Source organism: Pantherophis guttatus, chromosome 2 (assembly GCF_059756535.1).
Source record: "Pantherophis guttatus breed Tessera chromosome 2, ASM5975653v1, whole genome shotgun sequence".
In the NCBI taxonomy this organism is placed as follows: domain Eukaryota; kingdom Metazoa; phylum Chordata; class Lepidosauria; order Squamata; family Colubridae; genus Pantherophis; species Pantherophis guttatus.
Window position 1 is genome coordinate 62,534,262 of NC_142064.1, and position 21,233 is coordinate 62,555,494.

Sequence of the window (21,233 nt, forward strand, 5' to 3'; positions counted from 1 at the left end):
GCTATAGAATTAACAGATTACTTAATTTATTTTATCTATTTATCAGATTTGTACATTGCCATTTAACTTTTTGTCACTATGACGTTAAAAATTCAAACATTTAAAAAAGTGTTGCAGTTTTTATAGGTATGCCACTAGGTGGCAGTAAAATAACTATTCTGTAGAAAATATATACTTTATAATTGTCAAGTACATCTATGAAATACAACCTGCCAAACTAATATTCCACAAAAAAATCAGAATAAATAAGAGTTGGATGTTGCTATTAATGGTTTTCTATTGTACTTTTAAATTCTTTTTAAATTCTTTTAAAAACATTTCTCTACTTTTATTCTTTATGGCAAAAGTGTATATTTGTCTGAATCAATGAATCTGTTCAAAGCAGGTAATTTATTATTATTATGAATGTATGGATATTTGTGCTAGTTTCTTTCAGTAGATTCCTGTTTTCTATTAAGTCAAACATGCCTTTTTATATTTTAGATATAGAGGTCACATTATTGTTACTATAACAGGACATATCCTTTCTCCATTTTCACATAAGATAAAATTAACTTTTGGTAGAATATATTTATTTTAATTATTTCCTCTGTTGACATGTTCCCTCTAGAAGACATTGTGCCATCTGCTGTCATTTTGTGGACTGGGAAATCATGATACTGATACTAATAAGTTTATTTCAACTCTTGGCTTCACATCAGTAGATTACTACTCTAAACTTATTGAAAATGTGAGTATTTTGTATAAGTTGGCAATTTGGCAAAGTGAATCTTCATTTACCCCTGATTTTGACACATGTAGAGAAGAACTACCATCTTCCTCCAAGTTGTCAGGCATCTACAGTATTGGCAGTTGTCATTAATTCTCATGAACAACATAAAGTACTAATTCCTACAAGTTTATGAAATGGAGGAATGTGGCTGCTTTGACTTACAGCATAAAAGATCAGCCAGCAGTTCCTATCTAGCAAACAGCTGGTTTGCTAAATATGTTTGATAATAGCTGTCTCTTTGTAAAGAATATAATGGGAATGATTGTAGAGCAAGTTCTTTATTTCCATTCCAGTTTTTCTTGCCTAGAGGGTAATTTCTGTAGCCAAAATGAGAAAGGCCAAGACAAAGCAATGAATGGAACTAGAATGAAAACCAAATTGGATTTAACGTGGTTTTAAACCATGCACAATTTCCCTATTTTCTATATATAGTTAGCTTTTTATTATGCTTGTTTTCTGGTGAACCACTTAAATATGTAAATACTGAAGATTGATATATCCCATCAAAACATCAAAATATACTGTATTATTACATGATTAATAGTCATAATAGTAATAATGAAATTAGATGTAAATATTGCTTCATATGACTTCATAGGACACTGTTAGAACTAGAATTTAAAAAGAGAAAACAAAAGTAGCTTTCACTCTTAGAAGAATGAAAGAAAACTTGCAAAAGAGCCTTGGTGGCGCAGCAGACTAAAGTGCTGTTAAGTAGCACCAGCTGTCTGCAATTACTGCAAGTTCAAATCTCACCAGGCTCAAGGTTGGCCCAGCCTTCCATCCTTTCGAGGTAGGTAAAATGAGGACCCGGATTGTGGGGGCAATAAGCTGACTTTGTATAAAAAGAACACCGCTTGGGGAGGCCGAAAGCCCCACTAAGCAGGTATATACAAAAGTATGAAGGCTATTGCTTAACGCATTGTAAGCCGCCCTGAGTCTCCGGAAAAGGGCGGCATATAAATCGAACCAATAAATAAATAAACAATAAATAAAAACTATTTTTCTCTAGTTACCGTAACAGTAAGTAAAGTATGTTTAAACACTTGGAATATTTCAGTCTGCCTTTTCAATCAAACTTTGTTCCTAACCATTGGTTTATTTTAATTGGATTAAATTTATGGAAGCTTGCATATTTTGAATTGTTTCATTGATATAAAATAAATTTGGAGAAATTACTTTCACATCTTTCAGTCCATAGGTCTCAACAAATACATCGTTCATTTACCTGGAAGTGCAAATTCAACAGGAAGAAAATATCACTGATTACTGGATGATTTTCTATATTATTTTAAGTTGATAATTACATGCTTTATTTAACAGATAGTCTCATCGTTAGTGACGGAACTCAGCAGAACCCAGGTTAATGGATTTAACAGTCAACAAAAGTAGGTATTAATATTAGTAGAACTAAGTAACTAGTGTGAATAAAGCTCTAGGGAAAGATACTTAAGACTGAAACTTATTAACATTGCATGGACATATTCCAAACTATCCATAAGCATCGTTTGATTGAGGAACACATTATTTATAGAAATGATCTGTTACAAATAATGTAAAAACAGAGCTCAAAGAAAGTCTTCAAACTGCTTTGTGGTCCTAGGTGTTTTATTTTTTGCCAGTTTTACCATTGAAAAGGCAGATACAGCTTTGTCATTTGGACTTTTCTTTATCTCCTGGTTTCAGATGGATTGTCTGCCTTGTTGTTGTTGTTGTTTTTTACTGTAGTATTGCCTATGTGGCATGTCAGGACCCATACTTAATATTTTTAGCGCTATAGTACATATGGCCAGCAATTTTTGGAGAATTTCAATAGTTTTTTGACAGCAAAGGCATCCATGGGAGTAAAAATAATCAAGATGGTGGCTACAATCCATTGGTTGAAGCCCTAGCCCTTTTCAATAAGCACTGACTGCTTCTTCCTCTTCCTAACTCTCCCTTCCTCTTCACAGATACTAGTGTTAAAAGACTTATTTTTAAAATAATATTAATATTAAACAATGTTGAGTGTTTCCCCAGCTCAAAATGGCAGTTTTCAGCAACTGATCAAAAGTGGTTTGCGGGGTGGGAGACTTGGAGACTTAGGCTTGCCATGTTTGCCATATAGAAACATCCTGACATAATGCCTCCAGATACATTGGACTAAAATCCTTATTTTTCCTTATTATGAATGTTTCTAGTTAGGTCAGCCTTCTACTAGCAGGAAAAGATTGAAGTTTAGAGCTCACTACTAGATAGGCTTATTGCAATCATGAACCAGCCTAAGTGAATTGGTAAATTAACACTATCAAGCTAAATAGGAAAGATGTATACAAACAAAGCATTTTGTCTAAAAGACAGTATTAAATCGTAAAAATGCTAGGGTGCTTGCTCAGGCTACGCATGTAAGATAAATGAGAAAATAAATTAAAATGAGCAATCCTAGCAATATAAACTTTAACAAAATTAAGTTCAAATACAAAAATAGATAAAATTATAAAATTATCCAAAAGGGATTTCAGGATTATAAATTTCTCCTACAGACCCTTGTCAAACCTGAGAATATAATACAGGAGCTGACATGGCATGTATACACCAAAGTATAAAAAAAAAAGTTAAAAAGTAACCAATGGTTAATGCTGAGCCTGAGCCAAAATTGGCTCTCTATGCTCAGGCACGTTCATTTGCTCTTAGTTAATCTACTTGATTTTGCATACTGCACACAAAATCTGGCAGCCTTGTGAAGAACTTAGTACATAGGGACTTGTTATGTGCTATAAGTTTGCCACTTTGTAAATAGAACTTCTTGACAATCTGTATTTAATGAACAATTTAAATATTTTTTAAAAAATATGTTTATATACTGCCCAAACTCCTAGTGACTGGGCAGTTCTTCATCTTTGTAAGAGGTATAATTTTGTTTCTACAGCATCTCTTGTCGAGTAACCTCCATGTCTCTTCTCTGCGTACCTCTTATAACTCTGCCTGATATAAAACCACTTCTTGAAGCTCTCCTTAACTATCATGATCATGGACCACAAGAAGTGCTTCACTCTCAGTTTTTAGAAGCAGTGAATGAGGCTATACTACGGTAAGTAGAGTCCAAAATAAGAAGATTTTCTTGGCTGGTAACAGGAATGCTAATTCAATAACCCTGTCTGTTGAAAATTAATTTTATATATCTGTGCTGGACTAAGAATCTATTGTGATCTATTAATAGTTTAGGACAAGTTCTCAGACATGGATTTTGCTTAGTTTTTTCATAAATTATTTGATTATTCCCTCATTTGATGAACTTTTCTGTGTTCTGCATAATAGATGCAAATGTTGGAAATCTGTTTCTACAGATGGATTTCATTTTGTAAATTGAGAAATCATTTTGTAAATTGAGAAATTTACAAAATGTGTTTTATTTGTAAAATAACTTGTTTGCCACTGCTGTGATGTTTTTTGTAATGATGATTTAGATGATACTTTTGAAAGATGTCAGCCTTACACAAAATATTAGTCTTATCCATATATTCAGTAGAGATGTGCCTTTTGGCCACTTATAATAACATGCTGCATGTATTTTCTTTTTCTAGGAAAGAGTAGAAATCTCTACATCATAATACAATACAGTAGCAAATTCACATTTTATTTTAGATTTTGTTCAGAGTTAAATAGAGTTATTGTTTTGCACACTCATATTTTATCTTTATCTTTATCTTTTATTAGATTTGTATACCGCCCTTCTTGCAGACTCAGGGCGGTGAACAGCCAAAATAAAAACATTTGTACACAAAAGTTAAAATAATTTTAAAAATAATTAAATGAAATTTGGCCCATAATTTAATACATTTCAATTAAAAATCAGTATCAAACTTTAAAACCAACATGGAATCAGGCCAGCCCAGCTAATTGAAAAAAGTAAGTTTTTAGGGAAGTTGTCTTCAATCTAGGATATTCCAGGATGTTAAACTAAACGTAGCATTATCACCAGCCACCATGATCAGTGGCTCCACTGCCTGGGGATGATGGAAGTAATTATCAAATATATTTGGAGAACTCCCTGATTATTTACTACTGCTCTAAAATGATTAGTTCCTCCTGCTGTTTCTCTTCCACAGCTTATCTCTTTGGTTAATGGGGGATGTGCTAGATGAAAAGGATATGTATATGTATGTATGTATGTATGTATGTATCTTTTGCAAAAGTGTAGCATGCACACAGTAGATCGTATATGCTATTGCTATACCGCTTCACAGTGCTTTACAGTCCACTCTAAGCGATTTACAGAGTCAGCATATTGCCCCCAATAACCTTGGTACTCATTTTATCGACCTCGGAAGGATGGAAAGTGAGTCAACCTTGAGCCAGTGAGATACCATGCTAAATTGGGGGAAATCCCTAAATATGTAGAAATAAACTGTACCTAATAGTAATGATAGAGGAACAGAAAACAAAGGAAACTTTGCTGACTAATGATCAGGGAAAGTTCATGGAGAAAAAAACCAGGAGTTTTCAGTAGTTACTCGAGTTTTAATAGTATGTTAATTCTGGAGAAAGAATGGATAGCTTTCAGACCATTGATAACATCTTTTGTTCCATAGTAAGAAAAAAATGCAGAGGACTTGTTTCTGGCCATACTTTGATTTTCTTACCAAGCAAAGTTTCCATTGTATTAATTACTTAGCTCTTTGATATGGATTTCATCTTTGTTTTGAAATGCTGAGAAGCAAACTATGCCATTGTTTTCTTAAAGATTGATATTTTAAATAGGATGATGTGAAGTCCAGTGGCTGTATAAATTGTATTCAAAAGCACCATATCATTCCTCCCAATTTGGAATGTAATTCAAAAATATCACTTGTAGCAAAAGACACTAAAAGAACATTTCTCTTTGGACACAGAGATAATAAAAATAGGAAGAAAGGCAAGAATTGCACAACATGTTAGTGAAATATATACAGAAATCTCGACTCCTTTTTTAATACAGGAAAAATATCTCATTATCTGAAACTGCTGTTCTGCAATTATGGCTTCGTCACCTTCCTAGTCTGGAGAAGGCAATACTACAAAATATTGAACAATTAATATCCAGTCAAACAAGGTCAATGCAAGAGATGGCATGTGTGATAAAAGATTCTTTATTGGTGAGTATAGTCTGCTGCAAGTATTGAAAACTCAACACGTGGGCTCTAGAGCACCTACCACCTCTCAAGTCAATGTTGCTGTCCCCATTATTATAACTTTAATTTCTTCATGTTCAAAAGGCACTGAAGTATTTCACAGATTCACAAACTCTTATCTTTAGGTGCAAACCATCCAGAAATTTGCATCTCCTCTTTAGTTTTGTTGACCAATTTACATAAACTCCAGTGAGCTATGTATTGAACATTGTGGCAATTTTAATCTGGGGATGCAGTTATTATTGGTAAAGATGTCAGGCTACAATTCTCAATTGCATCTTATTTCAATTCTTAAGAACCCAATATCATATGGTAAGTAAATCTTAGAATAAACTTTAACAAAGAAAGGAAAACTCAAACTCTGATTGGCTAATTCTGGAATTTAGTAGATTTTGAGAGGCAGACACCAAAATCCAGTTCATTCAATTAAAGGAAAACATGGAAAGGGGAGTAGTGAATTGGAAGTAAGGAATCTCTTATACTTTCTCAAGAAATTGCTCTCCCCCTTCTTTCCCATCATGGTTTTTCTCTTACCAAAATTATTCTTGCTAATAGTATAATAAACAGTTAAATTGCCAAACACTCTTCTACCTGAGTGCTCAAAATGTACCATATGTGCTAAGCCAATCATAAAACTTCCTTGGGAGAAAGAGCATAATTCTTTGTGTTGCTCAGTGCAAATAGCTTTATAAACAAAGAGCCTTATAACATCAAAGCAATTAGATTATCCTAAACTCAGATAGTTCTCCCATTCTGCCTTAGTCCCTAAATGCATATTTGAAGAATGATGCTTATAAAAATATCTAAATATTAAATGTCAGGATTTATCTCTTATATCTGGTGGGAGGGCAGTCTATAGGGGAGAAGGACACCTTTTAAAATAAAATTAAATTGTATAACTAAAGCAGTATGAATGTGATAAATTGTAAACATGTCCAGAAAGACAGAATAGTAAATAATGATTTTGAAAAGTTTTTGTATTTTAAAATGAGAAGATGACATATGTTGCTATATGGTCCAGATTTAATGATAAATAACAGTTGAAATAATTTTATATAGATATTTGTACATGTAATGTATTCTTGTTAATTAGCTGGAAGCTTATAACTTTTAACTTTTTAAATTACACATAATTTAAACACATAGTTAGGATTTGCTTTTCACTGTTTGATCACTATTTAATGTGTTTTCCTTCCTTTTGTATTTCATCATTTTAACAAATAACAAAACAAAAAACACAAAGAACAAAGCTTATAATTGAAATTAAAATGATTTAATATGAAAACATGATTATAATTGATACTATATAAATGTTTTAGAATGTATTTTCATTAAGTTGCCTAAGTGATATAGCAAATGTTATTCCTTATCGTTTTGCAAGATGCCACATTAAATAGTATTTCAAAGCAACAACTTTTCAAATCTATTCTTGATAGTGAAACATTGCTAGGTTTTATTATGGAAGAAATATAATACACAACACTTTTAAATTAGGGTTCTAAACATAATTAAAGTGTGATGGTCTAGTAACTTCTGGCTTATACTGTGTGCTGCTCTTATGTTTCCATCCTTTTGGAAAGAGTGAAACTGATAATGAAAATTCTCTAGTTACCAAAACTGCAAAAACTAATTGTAAGTGTCACATATATTGGATATAGAACAACTAACCTCTAAATATTAATTTTCCTGTGGGGAGTTGGTCACACTATATATTTCAAATGAATGACAGTGGACACCTAAAACAGTGGTTTATTCACTTTGCATTGTGTGAACATATTGCCAACAATTTATTTATTTATTTATCTTTTATTTATTTATTTAAATTTCTATACCGCCCTACTCCCGAAGGACTCAGGGCGGTGAACAGCCACAGGATAAAACACATAAATACAAAAATTTAAAATAGAATAAAAATGAATTAAATAATTTGGCTGAATTTAAAATACCCCAGGCCCACACATGCTGATAATAACTACTGAGTTAGCTTTTAGCTTGATTTCCAAGTTAATTTCTATCTTTTAAGTACAAAAGGGCAATGTCTGGGTTCACCAAATACCGTTATTTCCTGTTCCCTAAAACTGAGAAAAATTAGATTAAGAAATTGCAACTTGAGAGAAAACCTGTGACAAATATGAATTGTACCATCTTTGTAATTATTTACTAATGTTATTATTGGGAATCAATTAGTGAATGATTAGTCAATTAGAGATGAAGCAGTAGCTGTAATAAAGGATTAGGAAGAAATCTTTCCTGGTACCAGAATAACAAAATAGAATAACAGAGTTGGAAGGGACTTTGGAGGTCTTCTAGTCCAACTCCCTGCTCAAGCAGAAACCCTATACCACTTCAGACAAATGGTTGTCCAACTTCTTCTTAAAAACCCACAACTTCTGGAGGCAAATTGTTCCATTGATTCATTGTTCAAACTATCAGGAAATTTCTCTTTGGTTCTAATTTGGTTCCTTCCTTGATTGGTTTCCATCCATTGCTTCTTGTCCTGTCTTCAAGTGCTTTGCAGAATAGGTTGACCCCTCTTCTTTGTGGAAGCCCCTGAGATATTGGAACACTGCTATCATGTTACCCCTGGTCCTTCTTTTCATTAAACCAGACATACCCAATTCCTGCAACGGTTCTTCATATGTTTTAGCTTCCAGCCCCAAATCATCTTTGTTGTTTTTTTGCACTCTTTCTAGAATCTCAACATCTTTTCTATATCGTGGTAACCAAAACTGGATGCAGTATTCCAGGTGTGGTCTTTCCACGGCATTATAAAGTGGTATTAACACTTCACATGATCTTGATTCTATCTCTCTGTTAATGTAGCCTAGGACTGTGTTGGCTTTTCTTTGGCAGCTGTAGCACACTGCTGACTCATATTTAAATATTGCCAGTTAGGATTCTCAAGATCTCTTTCACAGTTACCACTCTCCACCTTAGTGCTGAAGAAAACCTTTAGAGCTGCCATATTTCCAAAAGGTCCTGGAATTTTAAAGGCATATTTATTAGGTAGATACAGGTAGTCCTCGACTTACAATCACTATTAACCCCAAAATTTCTGTTGCTAAGTGAGACAGTTGTTAAGTGAATTTTGCCCCATTTTACGACCTTTCTTGCCACGGTTGTTAAATGAATCACTGCAGTTAAGTTAGTGACACAGTTGTTAAGTGAATCTGGTTTCCCCATTGACTTTGCTTGTCAAAAAGTTGCAAAAGTTGATCACAAGACCCTGGGACGTCATAAATATGAGTCAGTTGCCAAATTCTGATCACGTGACCATGGGAATTTTCCAGCGGATGTAAGTTTGAAATCCAATCATAAGTCACTTTTTTTCAGTGCTGAACATTTTTGAATGTTTACTAAATGAACTTGTAAATCAAGTGTTACTTGTACTACAATTACTTCAGTGGCAATAGTTATGCTATTCAAAGTTCAGAGTTATTTACTGAAACATTTGCCACTTTTGGCTAGTCAATAAATTTGGCCATTCTTTCCCTCCCAATTCTTGTTTCTGGAATAGAATTGATTGGACGTAATGCCGTTATGTCTTCACAAAAGATATTTGGAGATGGAAACAAAATCCTACAGTATATTTGCTAGCTAATTATATCCCAGATTATCACGAGCATTTCTCGTGGCTATCTGCTTGTACGTATAGTACATAAGAAGTAAAGGTGCTGTTTAGTTGACTCCTGGTGACTACATCATTGCAATTGTCTTGATATTATTAAAAAGTTGCCATTTTCCCACTATTATTTTTTACTTCTCATTCTAGCTAGCAACTCAGATTTTCCCAGGTGGTCCTGTATCTAAATAAAAGGAAGGCCAGCCCTCTTCAACTTCTGAAATCAGTCAAAGTTGGTGGAATACAAATAAGATTGGAGACTGTCAAAAACAAATAAAACAAAACCTCTCAGATTTTAACGGGCTTAAGTCACTTTAAATACAGTTAGATTTTGGCTGCTTTTGAACTATAGTACACTAATTCATTCTATATTGCTAAAACAATTTTCTGCTTTCAGTTTAGCCTATAAACATTCAGGATAATATTCTTAGCCAAAGTCTTTAGTCTTTTTTTGTTAGAGCCTAAATGGCAGCAAGGCTTAAGTTCTTTTAAAGGAATGTTATAAAATGCCAAAACTGCATGAGAAAACTTCAGTTAGTCACATATAGAATTACTAGATTCAAGTTCTAAAGCATATATTTGCAGAGCACATAAATTGTAAAATTATTCAAAGACAGCTTCCATATAATTATTAAATTACTAAGTTTGGTTTTGCTCAGACACTCAGAACAATGTTTTAATTACACAGGAACAATTAAGTAGCTTGTTTCCAGAAACAGTAATGTATTTTAAAATGTCCAGTGACCTTCGTATCTAAACAGGATTTGAATTGCCATTTCTTTTTGTGCTGCAATTACTTGGTTTTTTTTTTACTGATTGTGTTGAATTCCAGCATTCTTTTATTTTTTTTAAGAAAACTACTCTTTTTGCAACAAAACATTAAAAAGGAGGACAATTAGCACTGTTAGGAAAGCCTTGAAGACTGTGGTAAATAAAATTGTATATTCTATTTTAAAAATACTTATCCTTGATGATCTGAAAATCAAATCATCTGCCTTCTCCTTTTTACATATATGTATAACAGAGCAATTTGTAGAATGAATACTTTTTTGACTAAATATATCCATCTATCCTCTTTGAAATGATAAAAAATTTGAAATGTACATACAAATATGAGAAAAGTTGTACAAACAAATATGAGAAAAATAGTTGTGAATTCCTATGAACACTAGGTGGCACAAGTTTAATATGAGAAATAAAACAGTATGGCAGAAAATTAAAGATATAGAAAAAGGTGACATCTAATCCTTCCATTATGATGGTGGCATTTAAGAAAAAATGAACCAATTTTTTTATAATAAGAATATTTTTCTGTGTATTGAATGCATTACAATGTGATAAATATATCCAGGAAACCTATAGTTTTATCTATTATTCATGCTGGAAGTATTTTCTAGAGAAACATGAAAAGTTTTTATCCTACATCTAAAACATTATCTTAAAACTCTAATATTTTAGAAGAATTGTTTTTAATAAAATCCTTACAAGAAACTAAATATTAGCAGCACCCAGCAGGTGAATTGTATGTTGTAAATATCACTATCTTCATGTTGACATTTGGCAGCCATAATTAAGTTAAATATATTCTTCTTTGTGTAAAAAGAGAAAATCATCCTCCTCTTGTATGGATGAAGGAATAAATTACTCTATTCTGCACGTTTTATCCTTTCCCACTTCCTTTCACTTGAAAGGAAGTGAAGTGCTTTGTCAGGAAAGGGAGGAATTTCAGTGCACTCTATTTTAGGAGAAAAATAGGGATAATAAAATTATAAGGAAGCAGACAAATCAGGATTTTACTTGCAAAGTTGGGGTTTCTGTCTCCCTTTCTTCTGGGTCTTCATGCTTTCCCACTTTTAGTTTTAGCTTAGTTACAGTTTCCACAAGTTCAAAAGGGATTTTTTTTATACCGAAGTAAAAATAATAACAAACTTTTTCTTCAAAAATAATTATAACATAATAAAACCAATGAGAGTCAACTCAATGTTATTAAGTGAGGAAATCGTAAAAAAATTCTTGTAATGTGAATACTAGAAAAAGATTTTACAGGATATGTGATAAATTTAGTTTGGCTGTATTCAGCCTTAGATTGTGCTGTGAGACACAAGATAGCAATTAGATAATTGGTAATGCTGTCAAGAAAGGAAGAAAATGATATGGAGCAATGGAATCTCATACATGTAAATATGGCATTCCCATCCTAAAAAGTAATTCAGAGTACAAAAAAAATTAAAGCAGGAATCCCATTTTTATAGTAAATAAAATGCTGTAATTAAGATAAGAAAACCTGGGATCAGGTACTCATCAAATAGGAGGAACTAATAATGTTTTAGAAAACAGTGATATTGGTTTCATAATCTGCATTTAAAACTAGTCTCTTCTAAAAGAATAGAAAATGAAAATTGCCGGGGCAGAATACATCTAATGAAGCTTGCTCCTCAAAAAGTGATCTTAGACCACTTGCTAATTTTGTTTAGCCTTCCTAACAAGGCAATAGGGATGAGTGGCTCAGTGGCTAAGACACTGAGCTTGTTGATCGAAAGGTCAGCGGTTCAAATCCCTAGTGCCGCATAACAGGGTGAGCTCCCGTTACTTGTCCCAGCTTCCGCCAACCTAGCAGTTCAAAACCATGTAAAAAATGCAAGTAGAAAAATAGGGACCACCTTTGGTGGGAAGGTAACAGCATTCCATACGCCTTCGGCATTTAGTCATACTGGCCACATGACCATGGAGACGTCTTTGGACAGCGCTGGCTCTTCAGCTTTAAAAAGGAGATGAGCACCGCCCCCTAGAGTCGGGAACAATTAGCACATATGTGTGAGGGGCTTATCTTAAGTTCAACTTTGCAAAATCTTGTTTAGTCTCTAGCTGAACAGAATAGAGCTGCTCATGTGTGCAGTCTCTGCATCCCATGTCTCCGTATATATCCTCTCAACCCTTTAAATCCTTTAAACAAAGTAGTTCAAAAGGTACTTTTCCATAAATTTATTTGAATGCACTTAGAAACTTTCTTTGGGCATTGTTGCTGAACATGATGATTAGGGATTTTAACACCACATCATGATTAACTTTCATCCATTTTATCTACTTTTTTAGAAAAACACCTGAGCAAAACTACTTTCTTTGTATATCCATTAACATTATACTCTTGCTTAACAATGGCACCTGGGACTGCCTGAACTGTTACCACTAAACAACAGTTACATGACATCGTGCTTTACAACCACACCACTTAGAAATTCTGTTTCAATTTCCTTCGTAAGCCAAGAATTACGTGTAGATAATTTTTCTTTTAAAAAAATCATAGCTCCCTTGTTGTAAATAATTGTTTTATTATGGCAAGTGATAGACAGGCACCCACCTCTCCCTCTCAATATTTGTTCTATAGCTTGGATGGCAGGTCTCTGCATGGATTACTGTCCCATTTAGGCTTATAGCCCTAACATTTTTTTTAAAAAAAAGGACGAAATGGTTTGTTCCAATTTCTCACTTTTTTCTATGAACTTGGCATTGAATTCTGCTCTAGTGGAACACAAAACACTAACATCCTTGAATGTCTTATTCAATTGGAGCATAGTTCATAATAAAATAAACATTTTGAACACATGATAAACACATTACTCATTTTTTATGTATGTACTTAATAAAATATTATATTTGATTATTATTACTGCCAGCTTCATTTGCCATTTAAAGTCACTATTTGGGAGAAAAATACTTTTTGGTAATAAGGCTAAACTAACCTGATGACAATTCATTTTTCTTCTCGTTGAAAACATTACTTTTTTTCCCTACAAGATTCTAAATTGCTCAATTTTTTTTTTTGCAGAATCGAGCTGCATGGCATCCAGCTGTCTTCAGAACTATTGATGAAATTTTCAAGTAAGTTTGCATGTAATTTAAGTGGGAGGAAGAACTATTTAAAATGATTAGGTCATATACAATTGTTTGAATATGATAGATACATATTTAATAGAATGAATTATTACATGTCAAGATTTGTATATATGTGTGTATGTATAGGCATATAGATATAGATATCTTTAATATATCTTAACCTGAAGCCGTTACTTTCTACATGATGGCCTCAACCTTTTTGATGAATTTTTGCAATGATTCTTTTTCACAAAACTGCTTCAGATTCTTTTATAACATAGATTTTGGCATTGACTTAATCAGTGGTGAAATCTAAATTTTTTTGCTACCGGTTCTGTGGGTGTGACTTGGTGTGGGTGTGCCTGGGGGGGAGTGTGTCATGTGACCGGGTGGCCAACTTGACGTCACCACTGTTAGAACCAGGAGCTGCAGATTCTGAAGCACATTCTGCCCTTCTGAAGGCCCCAACGCTTTGAGTTTACCTCCGCCATCTGGCTTGAGTGCCCAAGCGAACCTCAGAGCCTTCTCCTGCCCCGTTCTCCATCCTGGAGGGCCGCACATTCCCCCCACCAATCCTCTGTACAAACCTCCCACCCATTTCTGCAAAGGCAGAGCCCCCCCCCTCCGCAGAGCGATCCAAAGAGGGGAGGGGGATGCTGCAGAAAAGTACACCTTCCCCCCTGCCTCCCGTGCTGGCTCCATGGGGCTTGGGGCTCCGAAGCAGCCCACTGGATTCCCACCCTGCCTGCCAGCGCCACTCCAGGAATTCGGCCCGCAGAGTCTGATGCTCTGGGGGAAGGAGGCTCAGCCGTGGCGGCGCTTCCCAGCGGCGAAGCAGAGTGAGAGGGGCGGAAGCAGCCGGTGAGGCGACAGCCCCCCATGCGGGGAGAGGGCCAGGCCCGGCTGCACCACTGCAAAGCCCACAGCGCTTACCCAGGTGGGCCAGCGCAGGTAGCCCTTCATCTTGGCGCTCCCTTGTCTGCTGCCTCTGCGCTGCGCATGGAAAGGGCCGCCATCGCCACTTTCCCCGCCCTTTCTCCCCTCCTGGCTACAGACGTCTGCCTGCCCGAAGCAACCCTGCTGCCGTTCGCTTTCATTTTGTGGCGGGAGAAGGAATAAAGCGGAGGCGGCACTCCGGAAGGTCAGGCAGGCCACGGACATCCCAGGGCTGCTGCACATGCCCTCTCCCCGTACACGGGGCTGCTGCCCTGCCGACCACTGCCAATTTCTGCCCTTCTCACTCAGCTTCTTCGCCGCTGGGAAGCGGCGCCACGGCTGAGCATCCTTCTCCCAGAGCCCCGGACTCTGCAGGCCGAGTTCCCACCTGCCAGTAGGCAGGTGGCTGTGTGAGAATCCAGTGAGTTGCTTCGGAGCCCCAAGCCCCATGGAGCTGACACGGGTGCAAGGCAGCCTTTTCTGCAGCATCCCGCTCCCCTATTTTGATTGCCCTGCATGGGGGCTCTGCATTTGCAGAAGCGGGGTGGGGTAAGCGAGAGGTGACTGGGGGACCGGTTCGGAGGTGTGGCCAACCAGCAGTCGCTACCAATTTGGCAAACCATGCCACATGTCCGCTACCAGTTCTCCTGAACCAGTAGCATTTCACCCCTGGACTTAATCTTATATTCTGCAATTACTTACATAAAAATACAATGTAAACAATTTAATTGCACCAGGGTAGTTTTATTTCATTTGGAAAGCAAGCAGGATCTGACCTAATAGGACTTAGATGGAAAACTAAGAGTCAAAGATTAGACTGGATTATTTTAAAAATAATCCCCCAAAAAGGGAGTGACAGACGATTTCACAATATTTCAGAGAAAATTGCATTGATGTCTTTCTGATTTTAGTGGGAACCAAATTGTATGCAAAGGTGAATTTATATTACTTATAATTAAAATAATAAGTATCTGAAACAAATGGCTAACTCTGTAGTGCAAAGAAAAATTGCTTTTAGTTATTTATCTTTCTATGGAAATTAGATAAAGTATACAGCTAAAGAGAGCTGATTTATTAGCAGAGACTTGCATAATCCCATTCCCTAGATTATTTTGATGGAATGCTCTTCTGTTGCAATTAATTTATTTTAAATGGTTAAGGCACCTCTTATTGATCATTAGACTCTTAAACCCTGAATGAGTGGATTAGAAACAGATCACATTCTGAGTAAAAAGTATACTATATAGAATGTTGATAGCAGCCATGTTTGGGAATTGAGCATTAGAAATTGCAACTCTTGTTTAGAAAACATGAAAATTTCTATTCTTCCCCCCCTCCCTCTGTTATATTTACTTAATGGTTAACTTCCACTAGAACCACTCCTTTTCCTTTCCCAAGCATTCATAGTTACAGAATCGGAAAGACTGGTAAATTAGTGAGACTGGTAAACAGAGTTTATCCAAGACTTTCATCGTTTCTATATGAAATTGCTGATGGGGATTTGTGGAGCCGCACAGCAAAAACATACTTATTGACTCATTAAATTAATTACACTTCCAGCTTCCAAAGTCAGCAGTATATCTAAAATATCAGGGATTAAGGGAAATGAAAGAATATTGTAACGGAATGGACAGGAATGTTTTCTATTGCCATTTTCACCATTTGTTTAATTTTACAGACATACTCTAGTGTGAGATTTTGTAACTAAGAAACTTAACTGTGTACTTCTATCATAGTAGATATAGTAGATCATATAGTTTGCAGTTGAAAAACAATGTTCCAACATCATCAGAAGGATTTCTTCTAACAGCAGTAATAGATAGAGTTTTAATATTTAATATTCAAGGGCAAGCAAAGCGAAGTTGGGGTTTTCTTCACTTCCCAAGCGGTCTAAAAGCTAGATGAGTTAAGCCCAAAGGTTGAGGCATGGGAAGAATGTTCTTGTTTGGGTATTTTTTTGCCTCCTTCTCTCAATTAACGACTGTGATTGGCACACTCATAATCTGACCTGTCGTAATTAAACTTTTCACTGTTTAGGAATGCACTGCTGGAAACTGATGGAGCTCAAGAAATAATGACTGTAATGCAGGTGTTTACACAGTGCTTTGTTCAAGCTTACCATGAGAATAATAAGCAGGTTAGTCAAGTTGCTTTTTCATTATTTTTAAAAAAGAAATGCTTCAAAATTTAGGGCAAGAGAATCATTTTGAAGTTCAAATTGGTGGACAAGTATAACAACCCAAATAATACCTTTAGACTGCAGTAAGTGGTTGGTAACATCCATTTCAGAATTTTAAATGATATCAAATTTAAATTAGACACAAAGCCAATAAATATCTCTCAATCTACATGTTACTTAGGTAACATCAACATTCACTACATATTTCAGTGCAGATGTAATTGAGCATGGTGTGGAAACTTTAGATGTATCTTTATAACTTATAGATTAGAGAATCTTACTGGTCCATTATCTAGGATAAAATACAGCTATCTGTTTTAATATGAAGTAAGATGTTAAATGTTTTTGCATTCAGATGAACTTTTTGTTCCTTGGATTTACATAATGAACAATTAAATCACCTCATTGATTTATAACTAACCTCATTTGACATAAAACTGTCCTTTGGTTTGTATTACTCTCTATAATTGGCAATTTCTCCTTTTTTGCTTTAGTCAGTTAAAGTAGCTGTGAAAATTTAAGTTTGGGCCACACAAATACTTCAAGATTTCCTCTGCTCAAAAATTTCTTTTAATAGATGCTCCAGTGGTTTTTTCTATGTTGTGAGAGAGCACTATTGATCAGTGGTTATTCATCTTGCAAATGATGCAGTAATTAATTCTAATTAGCATTGTAATTAAATATTTTTCTGAGTTCCAAAGGGTATGAATTAGGAGTAAAATTGCAGCTGTCTAAGTTAATATGTATAGGTGCCACACCCATTAAGTTTGCTTATATGGCAGCAGCAAATTTTGCTGCCTTGGCATGAACGGGGTGGCTGGGTGGAGAATTTAAACTTAATTCCACACCCTTTAAATAGCCAGAAGCCAATTGTGTTAATCACTTTGTTATCTATGTGCTTCATTGTTAAGCTTTTTTTAATATGTTCAATATTAATAATTTAATATGTTTTGGCATTTTAGTTACGTAATTTTTTACTTTTACTGTTACAATTTAAGGGAAAAATCTGGGATTGGTATGGTATGCAGGCAGACAGGAATGCTTTCTGGATTTTTATTTATTTATGCTTTAGTCATGAACAGACTGACCTAGTGATGGCAAAACTATGATGCGTGTCCAAGGCGGTGTTCTCTTTCTGTTGACAGCCCCTATTTTAGGACTTCATTCTTAAAACGGCTTCTGGGAATGCTCTTCCAAGGCCTCTGTAGCCTCAGAAAAGCATGCAAAAGCAGTCCTCATTTTCTTATGATTTTTTGAGGCTCTGTACGCTGCACAATAGCATAACACATTCTCACATGGCCTCCAAAAATCACATGAAATCAGGCATGCTTTTGAGAATAGTTGTTATCAGGTGTTTGTGAGCACGGATGTGTCACCCAAAATGTTCATGACATGTTGAGTATTCATATTGTAAGAGAGCATCATAAATGCAGGTTGGCCAGCATTTTAATCACATGATCACAGGGGTACTGCAATGGTCAGAAATTCAAAATGTAATTGAAAGTTCATTGCGGAGTTGTGGTATATATGGCATTGCAATAATCTTAATGCAGGAATGTTGGTTTCCTTAAGTACAGAAAGCAGTTTTTGTGCTTTAGATGCATATCTTCTCTTATGGCAAATTTTAAAAATTGTCATAAATTGGTTTAGATCCATAAGATAACTAGAATTTTTTTAAAAAAAATAATTTCATTTCAGCATAAATTTCCACTGAAGGCCTATTTTCCTCATAATCCACACTCACTTGTGATGACTCTCCTTAAACTTCCTTCAGGTAAGCTGACTTCCATTTTTTTCATTAATACTGAGTTAATATGAGCTGAGTAAGCAAACAATTTTGTTGTGCTTATATTTCTCTTCCATATTTCCATCAAAATATGCCTAATACTGGTGTTCATGTTTCTTTTTAGATTTTCCCGGTAATAGTGTATATCAGCATTTAGACCACCTTGCTGAAATTCTCAAAACGACAGTAGAGGCCAAGGGCTCTGAGTAAGCAACAGGGTTACTTTCTTTTTTAAAGATTGTCTTAGCTTGTGAGCGATCGTTTTTGTAATTTGCTACCATGTATGGGAACCAAACTATTATTTTCAATGCATTATTTTCATTAGTGTAAAATTAGCTCTATTGCATATTACTATTCCCATTGATCTTCAAATAAAAAACTTTGCTAGTCTTAATACTTTCAGTTTAGAGCCTTCTGAGAACTTAAGTCATATTAAAATACATTGGTACCTTGGTACTCATCTGCTTTGAAAGTCATCGAATTTGATACTCAGCCCATTTTGACACAAAAATTTTGTTACAGTACTCATAGTTTGTTTGGAACTCAGCACACTAGCTAGAATTTATCGGTGTCAGCTCTCTTATGACTCACTACATTATTCCTTATGGGGAAAAATGTTTGGTACTCATTGTTTTTGGTATTCATCGCAGCTCCTGGAACCAATTAACAATGAATACCAAGGTACTGAAAGGACGCAGTGGCTCAGTGGCTAAGACGCTGAGCTTGTCGATTGAAAGGTTGGTAGTTCAGCGGTTCGAATCCCTAGTGCCGTGTAATGGGGTGAGCTCCAGTTACTTGTCCCAGCTTCTGCCAACCTAGCAGTTCGAAAGCATGTAAAAAAATACAAATAGAAAAATAGGGACCATCTTTGGTGGGAAGGTAACAGCGTTCCATGCGCCTTTGCCGTTTACTCATGCCGGCCACATGACCACAGAGACGTCTTCGGACAGCGCTGGCTCTTCGGCTTTGAAACAGAGATGAGCACCGCTCCCTAGAGTCGGGAACAACTAGCACATATGTGCAAAGGGAACCTTTACCTTTACCTTTTACCAAGGTACCACTGTACTGTAAATAGAGAGGCTAATACACATTTTGATGTTATTCCAGGTCTTTGGACGAACTCTTCAACAGCTGGTTTTTGTTGGTTCACTTTGGAGAATGGGCTGATCTTGCAGCAAAGCAGTTGCTGTTGTCACAAGCAGAGTCTTCTAACTTGTTGTGGCTTTTGGTATTTTACTATAGTCCAAACAACATGAATCGGCAGAGAACTCAAATAATGGTAAGCAGTTCTAGCTATGGTAATAATGTTTCGAAAAACAAAGCAGATATTTTTGTGACAATGCTTGAAAAACAGCTCAGAAATCATTGCTAAAGCATCCTTCATCAGCTTTCTTTTAAAGGCTAGAACAGTCTTCAGGAATGAAAAGTAAGAGTGGCTTAAAGGAGTGGATAAATGAGAATGAGATGGCCTAACAAAATCCTGGTAGTGATTCCTGGTGGTTACTCAGTTAAAGGCTTCCTGCCCAGCAAGTTATCTGGAGGAGGAGATGGGGGTACAGTGCACAGCATGATTGACAGAGACCCTGCATCATAGTTCTTGAGGTCAGCCAGAATTGGCAAGCCCAGCAGAGGAGAGAGGTGAGGAAGATGATAAAGATCTGCTGGGTGCAGCGATGGGAGAGAGCACTGTAAATGCCAGTTGGCTAACATTTTGATCATATGATCACAGGGGGGCTACAGTGGCCAGAACTTTGAGGACCAGTTTTTTTTTCAGCACCATCATAACGTTGACCTGTCACTGAACGTTTGTTCAGTTACTAGATGTAACTCAAGAACTATTTTTTCCAGCATTCTACTATACAACTGAAACACTGGTCTAAAGCAGAGTATTTCTCTTTCTTTTTCTCTCCTAAATTCTTATTAAAGCATTCTGATTAGTTTTATCTCTTTCACATTTCTCAGAGAGCTGATAATTGGGTGGTCCATTGGCTCAAGGCCAGAGAACAATTAAGTCAGTCAAGTTGCTATAAGCATAGCAAGATCATAGGTGATCTATGTAGTGATGACAATTGAACATTCCAGTGCTTTTCTCAAGGATAGCTTACACAACAGTTATTAATATTTATGTTTTGATTGCCCTTCTATGCCATCTATGCTTAATATACATTAGAATATGCATAGAAAAGTCTCCTTGGATGGGAACAGCTTTATTGAAATATATTATTAAATATATAATTGCGAAAGAGAGTAATAACAGAATCTAAGGTGGTCTTTCACTGGTGGAAAATAGCACAACAGTTAGCACCACAAAATATTTGTGACTTCTCTTAATGTTACTTGGCACTTCCTTTACTTCCCAAGTCCCCTTTCATTAAATTATTGTCAGGGTTCCGTTTGCACCTTTAATTTCTGTAACTGCTCATATCCTAACTTAACATTTTACAGTAAATAGTTTCCATCTCACATTTCTTTTTCTATAGTTGCAACACAGATGCCTAAGAAATTAAGGATAAAAGGGTTTACCAAAAAAAAAAAAATGTCTGCAGCGATTTCCACAAAGAAAAGGAATATATTTAATCCTTGAGCAGACTAACAGAATGAAACTGTCATGAAACATGAGAAACTTTATAGAAGATTAAATTTAGAAATGAATTTCTGTGTAAATTACTGGATATGGAAATTATCCTGAGCTAAAAGTTAAATCTGTATATACTTACATTATCTGAGTACTTTATATCAAGCATTTCAGATAATATGGTTTATAGCAAGGCTACTTTGTTACTTAATGTAAGACCACAACAATTCCATTTAAATGTCTAACAGAATTAAGTTTCAGAAAATTTACTCAGAAAATTTATCTTTGAAAGAAACGAGATAAATTGTAACTGGTTTTTATGATCTGCCTGCTTGCTTAT

At 35.5% G+C, this 21,233-nt stretch overlaps 1 protein-coding gene across 9 annotated transcripts in view; it reads left to right on the forward strand.

Annotated features, from left to right (window-relative positions):
• The window catches only part of FANCC (FA complementation group C), a 53,340-nt gene that overhangs the window by 26,220 nt on the left and 5,887 nt on the right, over nt 1–21,233 (forward strand). For all 9 annotated transcript variants that reach the window (XM_034410095.2, XM_060690571.2, XM_087888253.1 and 6 more), the window contains 9 exons: nt 611–730; nt 2,096–2,160; nt 3,681–3,842; nt 5,730–5,886; nt 13,371–13,423; nt 16,391–16,490; nt 18,231–18,306; nt 18,443–18,524; nt 19,426–19,597. In XM_034410095.2, coding sequence (XP_034265986.1) covers nt 611–730; nt 2,096–2,160; nt 3,681–3,842; nt 5,730–5,886; nt 13,371–13,423; nt 16,391–16,490; nt 18,231–18,306; nt 18,443–18,524; nt 19,426–19,597 — 987 coding nt within the window. The remainder of the gene's footprint in view (nt 1–610; nt 731–2,095; nt 2,161–3,680; nt 3,843–5,729; nt 5,887–13,370; nt 13,424–16,390; nt 16,491–18,230; nt 18,307–18,442; nt 18,525–19,425; nt 19,598–21,233) is intronic.